Raw genomic sequence first — 10,712 nt, 5'->3', positions numbered from 1 at the left:
GAAGAATAAGCTAAAGTAGCTGAAATGCGAACCCGGAATATTACGCCATGACTTGAGAGGCCTATGCACGGAATTTCAATAGAGTACCGGTGCTGAATAGTACAGTGCAGGTTTTGTGCTGTTTGTTGTCTATCCGGATGCCTGCTCCTCTCGCATACCAATGATGTGACTTGCGCCATATTGATCCTCGCATCTTCCATGTGGTCTTACTCCATGGCCATTGGGAGAATTGACCTGTATACCAATTGTCCAATTGACCGAGATTCGGAGGAAACTTTGATCAGATAACAGCAGCGTATGCACCAAGTGGATCCAGGTCATTATCTGATCCGATTCCCGCGGTGTCGATTCATCCATGATTCTCGCTTAACTTGCTTGTTCCGGGTGCAGAAACTGATCGCTCATGTCGTTCGACTCATGCTTGTCAACAATACGCCGGCTATTCATCGTGTCTGGGAATTCATGGAATGGCCTGTCATGCACGTCAAACCGTCAATGCATGGCGCATGCAGCATTGACTGGGATTCAAGGCTCAAGGCTTAAGCAGAATGCAATTGGCCGGTGAAGAAGATTGAACGAGTCACGTGACGTTTTGAGCCGGCCATCCAGGTCCTCAGGGCTGAAAATGGTCCCTAGTGGTGTAGTGGCTAACATCGCTGTCTCTCATGGCAAGTCCATGACCACAGCAGCCCTGGGTTCGATTCCCAGCTAGGGAGTTCCGCGCATCCTTTTTTTTTCGTACACCCCCTCCCCTCCGGTCTTCCGCCATCCGCAGTTCCGCATAAAGTGTTTGGGCTTGGTACAGACTACGGTCTAGGAGACTAATGACATTTGACAATGTACACAAGGCTATATGACTCATATAAGAGCGCATGGTCACGTTCCTTGCTCCGGATCCTCGCTGGCAACACTCGTGTATCCCGCTCCCCCAGGTGTTGCTCGCATCCGAAGAGGTGTCTCGTACATGTGATAATAATCAACAACCTCCCCGTCCAACAGGGCCTTACCGTCCTCGCGCTTCTTGAGGACCGGCGACGGGTCGCACCAGAAATCTCTGCAGTTGGTGACTGCCCCCCGCGAGAACGGATTCTTGCCACGACGTGGCCGGGTTGCAGTCGCCACAAATGTGTCGAGACCGAGGAGTTTCTTCCACGCCGCGAAGAAGCCTCCACGGCTGCGCGGATGGCGTGTTGCCGACGGCACAGTTGGGTTGGGTCCCTGGCCTGAAGCGGTCAGACCGGCGGCTTCGGCTGATGTAGTGCCCGAAACCAAAGCCGATGTGATAGCACGCGATGCGCCATGCGGATGGTCAAGCGACATGTGCCCGCGCATGTTCTCGTACGTGGTCTGATTGCGGGCGATTTGCACGGATTGCACGGCACACAGCATCGTCACCCAGATGAGCTGCAAGCTGGTCCACCCGACCAAGACCAGCGTCCAGGTGTCTTTTTTGACGACGCCGCAAATGGAATCGTTGACAAAATTGCAACTGGTATCTTCAGGAGTCGGTAAGATTTTGATGTCTATCTCTGTGAGTATATTTTCGTTGAATGATCGCGTCTCACACTTACAGTCGATAACGAGCTTGATGAGCAGCAAAATGCCAATTTTCAGGGAGATGATGTACAAGTAAAAGTGTCGTAGATTATTGACACCAACACAGTTCACGATCCACGGACAATGGCTGTTTCCATATTAGCATATGGCCCTTGACTGGCTTATTTGAACATACTGGTCATGCTTTGCAACGCATCGACCACATCTGCGACAATGCCGGCTCCGCAGCGGCTTTCGGAGCATGCAATGTATGCAGAAGTGCTCTTCATCGAAAATCCAGTTATCAAAGAGTTCCCGGATGACCTCTCTTTGCTGATGCCGGCTGCCTAGTTTGGGCACATAGCCCGGGTTCTCCATCACCGACAGCGCATAGAAGTACGTTGTTGCTGCAAAGAGGGCGATAAACAGCACGTTCTGAATTACATGAGATGGCCATGTCACTGCCATTGTCAGTCCAGCTGTCGGCTGTCGATAAGAATCAATCAAATCTCACCTGGAAGTATCCTAAAGAGATAGGTCAATCCCACCCAAAATAACGTTCCCGAAAACACACCGGCCAGATACGGCTACAAAAGTCAATTGTAATTCTCGGTAAGGAAATATAAAAACTCACGGTTCTCTGAAGCGTGCGATACTCCGCCGGTCCCCCGCTCGCCAGTCGCTGTGCGATCCACTGCATGGCGATGATGACGATGAGTGCCAGTGGAATCGCAAAGTAGACAGCCAGGTGGCTCAGTACCCATATGGCAAGGAAAATGGTCAGGAAGGGCCACAGGAAGTAAAACTTGGCCAGCAAGTTTTTGTCATGCAAAAACATGGTCAAACCCAAAGGCAGAGTTTTGAGGTTCCCATCCTTATCATATCCGCAGTCGTTCAGCGCGCGATACCACACTCGCGTCGATCGCATGTCTTGGGCAACGGTAAACGGAGTTTTCCCATCTCTTGTCTTCGCAAAACGATCCGCACCGTATTCGAGGATTTTTTGAACGCAAGGATGTGAGCCTTTCACCAAAGCCCAATGCAACGGAGTTAGGCCCCCTTCATCAACCGCATTCACATTCGCACCCCAACGTAGGAACAGGTCGACGCAGACGGGGAATCCCTTGTATGCAGCCCACATCAACCCGGTGTGTCCCTGCGGGTCGGTCACGTCAACTGGAATCCCCTGGTGCAGCAACAGGATCAGAAGAAACGCATTCCCGTCGATGGTCGCCAAATGCAGGATATTGTATCCTTGCGCGTCCGTCAGAAGAGGATCGGCGCCTCGCTGAAGCAGGAGATCGACGATATAGTAATGGCAGCGCTGCGCCGCCCACATCGCCGGAGTTGCTACGGACTCGCCCCCTTTCGCATTGACATCGGCGCCGGAATCCAGGAGAAATCGGCACATGGCATATTGGTTATTAATCGCGGCCCACTGCATATACGATTTCATCTGTCAGTGCTCTTCCTTTGCATCCGAACGTCGCGAAACCGAGCGCGTACATGTAGAGGCGTGATGCCCTCCTCGTCCGCATATTTGGCCGTATACTTCTTTGTCTCGAACAGTCTTTGCATGGCGGCGACGTCGCCGATCCGTGCTATCTGCATGATATCCTCTTCCACCGGGAGCGAGCTTTTCCCGCTCCCATCGCCCAAGTTCTTCATTTCGACGCCATCGGACGTCTGCGGGGGAGCGACGGACGATTTGCCAATGGCCGTTGGCGAACTGGGAGCTGGATCATCGTCGGCCGGCGTGGTCATTGTTCTCCCTCCTTTCTTTGATTTCCGATGCGTCTTTTAGTTCCTGGGTTCCCAGCCAAAACAAATTGGCAATGGTTGCCTGCCAACACCGGCGACTCTCGGTCACAAACCACCCGACGCAAGCAACCAGGCTGCGATGTACCGGCGGAATAAGGAGAAGTGAAGCGAGGGTCGAATGAGGCCGCAGGAAACATCAAAGCCACAGAAATGCGTCGTGGCAGATTCGTCAACGATTCGTCGCTCTCAATACATGAGCTGTAACGTACTGTCACGACTTCTCTCCACAGTCTCCAAGAGTTGATGGCTTGATGTCATTTGTCATCAAACCGGCCGCTATGATTGGACGAGTCAGCAACTTAAATTACGTGTCGCTTCAACTTCTTCGGTTCATTCTCGACGCATTTGCTGTCTTCAACCGCCCTTTTGACCTGCAAAAGCTCCCGTAGTCTCCTGGATTATCCGGATGGTACGAAATCTCTACGCGACGAGTGCGGATTGCGACCGGATTCAGGGCACGACGGATTTCCAAGCGCCAGACAGCATTTCAGTTGTCGCCTATCTGGACTCAGTACTGAATCTTCCGTTATGACTTCATCCCTAACCAACATCTCAATCGGCGTTCATTGTCAATTGCTCGAATAATCACTTCTATATACAAAGCATGAATGTGTATCCATTTCATATGTACAGATGACATCGGATGCCTGCTACTCCGGAAATTTGATCCAGTTCAATAATCGAACATGAAGCAAAATGAAAGTCAACCAAGCCCCGTCCTACTCCAAGATGTATGCGATCCTTCGAGAGTTAGAGCAATAGCCCTGGAAGCAAGAGTAGATCACGAATTGCCATCTGGAGCGCCTGCAGTGATCTCTTTCGAGGCGGATTGGATGGTGGGATGTTTCACGTCCTCGACTGGCGCATTTGCTCTCGAAGTCAAACTTGGAAATGTCACTGCAGTGCAGCGTTGGAGGACGACCGCCTGGGAGGACAGCTTTTCCGCATCTACACGCAGTTCAAAGTCCGCCAGGAAACAAAAGGCGATCTCGAGGCGCGTGAGCTCTTTCTCCGAGACGCCACCAACCCGCGAAAATCGATTATGAGAATAACTGAGATCCTCTAACGCTTTCATAGCCACGCGTAGACCAGCCAATACAAAACGATGCACATTCCGCTGTGTTACACGGATAGTCCTCTCCAGAACCGCCATCCGGGTGATATAGAGACTGGTAGCGAGGTAAACGGAGGTGGACATGGGACAGTATTTGTGTATTCGCATGAGATAATCTTCGAGGGAAATCGATGGCGTATTCTTTGAGGAAAACCGTCTCGCTAGCGCTTCTTGCAACGAGGGAGCCGTAGTGGGAGCCTCTGGGAGAGTCGTAGCGGGGCTGGAGCCGGCCGAATTTGAATCATTTTGCGGCGCCGAGGGCGAAACTGGAACTGTCGCAGTGACGCGAATCAACTCGTCCAAGTAAAGGCAAACAGCCTTCAACACGTCTAGGGAAGATATCTGGTTGATGTCGATGTCGCAGTCGCTGGCATCCAGCACGGGCGCGAGGGCAGTGATTGCATCTTGCGAACGACAGGGCACACCATCTCCGGGTTTGGGGGTAGGTTCGGACATTGCGTCAGCCTGGATGAGAGGATTGGACTCCAATGTATCTCAGCTCGCGCTTTCAGTGACTGCGGGCGACGGGGCGACCAGACTGGACAGTTGAACAAGAACATAGGGTCACGAGCAAATGATTCTGACATGGACGGCAAGGTCATTGCCTTCTTGGAGTTCGAGGGTTCATGAGCATTCCACCCTTGGGTCGATGAATGCAGCGCGTTGTTCACTTCCAGAACGCAGATCGCTTACCCCTGCCGCAGTGACTCGAATGGAGCCCACCCTTATGGCTGCTTGGATAGCCAAAACGCGCTGAGGTACAAAGAGACGAAGCGGCACGAAGTCTCAGTACTCGTGACCTAGTAGCTGTTGACGGCACTCGGCAGAGATGGAACTAGATATTGTTGACGGTACGAAGGAACCTAGCAATGTGAAGCCTGTCCCAAAATCCCAAGCAATAATAGACAGTGAGACAACGTACTGTACACGACCCTCCAAGCACTGTCAGCGACTCAGCATGCCATGTCGATAACAATCATGGATCGAGCTGTAATTTCCGGTCAGGAAAAGATTTACCGAAGATTTACGGAGTCTTGTACGGAGTACCTAATTAATCTTCCTAGGTTAGGTAAGCGTGTAGGTACTCCGTACGTTCTCCGTTACGTTAAGTTAGTCTGAGTACGAGTAGTTATCCGCGAGCTAACTTACTTAGGTTAGTCTGGAATGGATCCTACTGCCCCACTTGAGCTTTGTTCTCATCACATCCAAATATCAACTAGGTATGTATCAACTGACTATTCTCTCGACATGACAGAACATATATACAACATGATTTTCCTCTCAAGCAAGCCTTTGAATTTGGTCAGGAGGCCAATAGACGGCCCAGATACAGTATGATGTAGGACAAACATGGCTGTCGAAAGCGACCATGAGGAAATAAGCATCATCACTGGAGTAAGTACTCGTACTAAGTAGGTTAACTATGACAGAGTACACTCGTATACGAGTTCTTCATTCACCTACTGTACTCCGGACAGACGATATGATCACATTGTCCAGCAAAGTGTGTTTTATTTTAACATCCCAGCCGTGCTCAATCTGCTTCACCAACAACTCCTGTCATCTCATTCTTCCCTCATTATCCGAGGGTAAAGTGTGGTGATCAACCTAGGCCATCCGTCCCTCGTTTATCCGCCTTGCTCTGCAGGAAGCCATGAGCCATGCCTTCTACTGAACCGCCCTTACCACCTGGCATACTTATTGGTGAAGAGATTTCCCCAGTATTCGATTCTAGGCACTTCTACCCAGCGAAACCAGGAGAGATACTCGCAAAGCGTTACCACAAGCTTCGGCCAAGGTTGGCTGGGGTGTGTCTTCAACAGTATGGCTCCTGCGTGCTCTGCTTGGGTAGCTCTCCGTGAATTGATACATGTAGATACTAGTACGGGGTTTGTTTCAGTGCACTCAGGCCCTCCCACCAGTACTTCAAGTGTGCTCCGTACTGATAGTGCGGCGAGTCATGCAGCACCGCCGCAGGAGGACCTGAGAGCCCAAACCAAAGATACCCGTTGGGTCGCCTGGTTCCCTCGGGCAGTGAGTGAGACACATACATATGAGTAGGTTAACCTTCGAGTAGTGTTGGAAAGTGAATTCCACTGCTTCACTTGAGTCTTGCTCTCTTGATCTTTCATCAGACACACAAAAGTGCACAATTTCCGTAGACATGTGTTAGGTCTTGAGGACATACTCATACAATCACAATTTTCCTAGGGAAGGAAGCAGTATTGAAATGCGAAAGAATCAATAGATGCCTGGATATGATCCGGTGAAGCATGACTTGTTTCATCACTTGAGTAACTTCCCACCATCTGTGAGGACCATTGCTCCCGTTGCGAAGGTGTCCTTCATCAAATACAAGTATGCCTCGGCGACTTCCTCAGGCCGGCCGAGCCTGTTCAGCAAACATCCACTTGCAAATTTCTCCATTGCATAGACGGTCATCTCCTTCGGAAGGGAATCGAACAACTCCGTCTTAACGGCACCCGGAGAGACACTGTTCACACGGATAGGAGCAAGCTCGACGGATAAGCTGCGCCTGAGTCCTTCCACACCAGACGAATACCCGAGGATTGCCGACCATTGAAAAACGGGTCTGAATTGAGTGACGCCTGTTGTGAGGGTAATGGAGGACGAATCGGCGATCTTCATGTACTTGCGGGCCAATTTGGCTAGAATGAGAGGTGTAATGAAGCGTACATTGCCGACCTTGTTGATGTACTCGATCGAAAGGTCTTCCACTGCCCGAACTTCGAGCTGATCGCCGGCTGTGAAGACGACGTGGTCAAGAAGTGCGGTCCGATTCTCGGTTGCTTTATCGAGCACAGAATTCAGGTTCTGCTCGACTGTCTCCCGATTGCCCAGATCACACGGATAACCGGCGATGCGAGCGTGATAGTCCGGATCCGCATAGGCCTCCTTCAGCCTTTGAATGGCATTCGAGACTTTTTCGGGCTTCGAACTGGAAACGATCACGGTAGCGCCATGCTCGAGAGCAGCTGATGCAACAGCAAACCCCAGACCGGACGTGCCGCCAAAAACAATGACACGGGCACCTGCAAGTTTATTCACGTATTTCAGTTGCAGGGACGGAGCCATCCTGAAGCGACACAAGTGATTGAGGATTTGATGTCGTCCTTGATAATGAGAAGACAAATCTGATGGACGGACTGTGTTGCTCTACATTTCTCATCCTTCCATCACCTTTTTATACTTGAGCCTACCTCTTTTCTCCCTTTTACGAGCAGACAAAGCCAGTTTTCTCCCCTCAGTCGAAGCAATGTTTCACTCCGAGTAGCATAGCAACTCTTCAACGGCATGAATCACCGGACCAATTCGACCGAGTGCTCAATGGGACCTTTAATACCGTAATCTTCTGCTCCTCACTGCTGGAGTTAACTGATATATGTAACTCCGCGAGTCCGCGACTCGAGAACTTATCTCCGAAAGCTGCTCGTCTCCGTTGATTCGACTTCATGTCCATGTCGAACCTGGGACTCAAAGTAACTCAACAGTGTCGCTCCACTATTCACGTTAGTAATCACGCACTGCGTCGGACGAAACTCAGAGATTTCGTGAAGAGCTTCGTCTGATCAAATGCAACACTGATTTAATCAACCCGAAGCTGTCTCGTGTGTTGATCATTGTGCCGGAGCGCCTTGTGACAACTTGGTAGGCATCCAGGTGTTGGGACACTCGTCCGCCCTTCCCCTCAGAAAAATACCCGGGCTAACTAACAGTTTGTTTGTTCATTCATCAATGATCTACATGTACTAACCTAGCCAGATTGGACGGCTGGATTCGAGGAATGGGCGGAAGCTAGTACAGAATGTGTGCCGAGTCAACGATGACCCATGTCCTGCTTGTCAACCTTCCCGGACCTTTCTAGCTTCTCTAGCCGGAACTTCCGCCGCACAATTCATCAGGTACGACAGATGTCTTGGAGATTGGGTACGACCCGGAAACCTGAAGGTCCCTTGGCGTGGGTTCATGAATATCCGGATTGTCCGCGAGCTCCAGCCGAAGTCCCTGCAGGCAGTTGATTCGGCGACTCATCGGTGATAAACATGTGCGCCCCAGGCCGTGGTATGCATTTGTCGGCGTTTGCGGAATAATAGCTCACTTGTTGTTGCGCGCCAGCATTGTTCTGTCGTCAGAGTATGTACATCGAGGACAGTTTTGGGGCGCCCATCATACAAGTGAAATTATGCCCATGAGGCTCATATCATCAAAAGTATTTCATATCACCGTAGCCGGCCGTAAGACGTCAGAGAAAACCATTTCATCGATGCGCCCACCGCTCCAAAAACTTCTCCTTGACGCGATCCCGTCTCGATGCCGCTTCCAAATCGACTCCTTCGATACCTCTCTGCAGCGCAGCAAGCCTCTTCTCCAGCTCCGCGAGGCGCTCTCTCTGCGCCCCATCGGTAAGACTTGGCCTGGAGTCTGACGATGAGTGCAACGCCGTCCAAAGCAACTCCGCCGCCTGGTCCGTTTTCTGCAACGGTTCGGAAAGGGCCATGGTCTGCGCAGCGGTGGCCAGATGGTGAAGAAGTTGGTCCTGTTCGCGTTTCTTTTCAGAGGCGACTTGGTATGCCATTGCTGGATCCAGTGGGAGGGATAAGCCGAGACGACGGAGGAAAGTGGTTGTGGCTTGAAACTGGTCTTGTTTGGAGGGAAGGGTAGAAGCAGGTCGCGGTGATGGCCGAGGCGACAATTGCGCGGGCATGGAGGAATGCCTGCGGTGTGCTTTTCGCGGAGTCGATGACTCTGGCCGGCTGTGTATTTCGCGCTTGTAGAGCCGCGCAATCCGATCTAATGTCTCGCGGTAGGATTGACGGGAGCGGAGGCGCAATGTGGTTTCCTCCGTAGACTGCGTCATGTCGGCGATCAAATCAAGTATCTACATGTTGTCAGTATCAGGCCAAGTAGCGACTCAGAGTTAGTTCCGCGATAGACATACCAAACCAAGCTTCTCCTCTATCGATTGGGTCATTTCTTGGCGTCCCCGTTGAACTTCGCAAATGATCGGCTGTTCGTACTGTTGCCGCGCAGCCATTTGCGCAAGAACTTCGATTTCCGGGTACAATGAGTCCAAATCCTGCTCCAGGAGGGAAATCTCTTCCTCCGCAGGCTGGCCGGTTGAACTTGACTCGGACAATGACTCGAGGTATATGCGATCCAGTCGCGTATAAATCTCTTCGGACCTAAGCTGCGCCAACGTGCCCGCCAACTCGCCCGCGCGCTGCAGCAGTAAGCCATCCTCTCGGCTCGACTCTAGGTCCGCCGCGAGACTTTCCGCTGCAGCAAGTCGCCGGTCATCGTTCTTCAATTTCGAAGCCACCGCTTGGAAGGTCTGGCGCTTCTCGGCTTGGGCCTGCTCTTTCAATGCAGATAATCGAGTCGTGATTTCGTGTTCCAGATCATCTGCCTAACGCCATCCAGACATCAGGTTAGGTAGATACCAAAGGCCAGAGAAGAAAGTCGCATACTGCAACAGCGAGTCGTTGTCGTTCCCTGCCAAACCTCGACCGTAGCGCCTCAATCTCCTTCCCCTGTTCCCGACGAGTGCCCTGCTCCTCACTTCTCGCTTTCCGCGTAATTTCATGTTGTGTTTTGAGAATCTCCGTTCGTTTTCGCAATGTTTCCGTATCCGCCCGCAGCGCTTTGGTCGCCGCCGCGATCTCGTCCTCGGTAAGTACGCGGGTGGTCTCAAGGCCCGGATGGCGCAAGAGGGACTCGAGTTGGCCGGATTGCTCCAATTTGTCGAGTCTAGAAGGATCAGTGATCCATTTCCATTGCTCGCTGGCGAGAACGTTACAGGAGAGCTTCCTCGCGAGTCAGCAGCGTATCGTTGTGGACGTGATTGGTCACCCATTCTGCACTCGCGCCGTCGGGGTCGTGCGCTGCGTCGAAGGTCGAGGCGATTGCATTTCGGTTGTAGGTGAGATTTCGTTCACGGAGGGCCGTAGTCAGTGTTTCTACAGGTGTCATGTCTGCAGTGTGGTACTGAATGCGTGTTAGCTAAGCTACGATCCGGATAGTAGCTGTTTAGCCTCAGTGCCTCAGGCACTCAGCGCTAGTCCCTAACGGGGCTTAGTAGCTGTTGGGATTCTCAAGTGACTGGGTTTTGCCAAGAATACATGTTACATACTAGCTATCTGGATGGCTGAGCAAGAAGAAAGGGCAGTGCAAGGCTCAATTCTAGTATTTTTGAGCCCTAGATTTCCGCAGACACCCGGAT

At 51.6% G+C, this 10,712-nt stretch overlaps 4 protein-coding genes and 1 non-coding gene across 5 annotated transcripts; 1 reads left to right on the top strand and 4 right to left on the bottom strand.

The window, feature by feature from the left end:
* Positions 1 to 629: 629 nt before the first annotated feature.
* Positions 630 to 716, top strand: VTN31DRAFT_t40. The gene has a single exon. It is a non-coding gene; the product is annotated as a tRNA-Glu (tRNA).
* A 160-nt stretch (positions 717 to 876) lies between these two features.
* VTN31DRAFT_2746 (uncharacterized protein) lies at positions 877 to 3,300 on the bottom strand (the record flags this gene model as incomplete). Its single annotated transcript, XM_069402948.1, has 6 exons — positions 877 to 1,523; positions 1,572 to 1,684; positions 1,733 to 1,997; positions 2,051 to 2,123; positions 2,171 to 2,974; positions 3,043 to 3,300. The coding sequence occupies 6 exons, from the start codon at positions 3,298 to 3,300 to the stop codon at positions 877 to 879; spliced, it is 2,160 nt and encodes a 719-aa protein (XP_069262179.1).
* Positions 3,301 to 4,138: 838 nt separating this feature from the next.
* On the bottom strand, positions 4,139 to 4,927 carry VTN31DRAFT_2745 (uncharacterized protein; the record flags this gene model as incomplete). Its single annotated transcript, XM_069402947.1, has 1 exon — positions 4,139 to 4,927. The coding sequence occupies one exon, from the start codon at positions 4,925 to 4,927 to the stop codon at positions 4,139 to 4,141; it is 789 nt and encodes a 262-aa protein (XP_069262178.1).
* Positions 4,928 to 6,757: 1,830 nt separating this feature from the next.
* VTN31DRAFT_2744 (uncharacterized protein) lies at positions 6,758 to 7,567 on the bottom strand (the record flags this gene model as incomplete). The annotated part of the gene is made up of 1 exon (XM_069402946.1): positions 6,758 to 7,567. The coding sequence occupies one exon, from the start codon at positions 7,565 to 7,567 to the stop codon at positions 6,758 to 6,760; it is 810 nt and encodes a 269-aa protein (XP_069262177.1).
* Positions 7,568 to 8,750: 1,183 nt separating this feature from the next.
* VTN31DRAFT_2743 (uncharacterized protein) lies at positions 8,751 to 10,462 on the bottom strand (the record flags this gene model as incomplete). The annotated part of the gene is made up of 4 exons (XM_069402945.1): positions 8,751 to 9,371; positions 9,432 to 9,899; positions 9,961 to 10,240; positions 10,290 to 10,462. 4 exons carry the CDS (start codon positions 10,460 to 10,462, stop codon positions 8,751 to 8,753), a joined length of 1,542 nt encoding a protein of 513 aa, XP_069262176.1.
* Positions 10,463 to 10,712: the final 250 nt, after the last annotated feature.

This window comes from Thermomyces dupontii (genome assembly GCF_041956625.1).
Source record: "Thermomyces dupontii strain NRRL 2155 unplaced genomic scaffold VTN31scaffold_2, whole genome shotgun sequence".
In the NCBI taxonomy this organism is placed as follows: domain Eukaryota; kingdom Fungi; phylum Ascomycota; class Eurotiomycetes; order Eurotiales; family Trichocomaceae; genus Thermomyces; species Thermomyces dupontii.
This window is presented reverse-complemented; position numbering and strand designations above follow the sequence as displayed.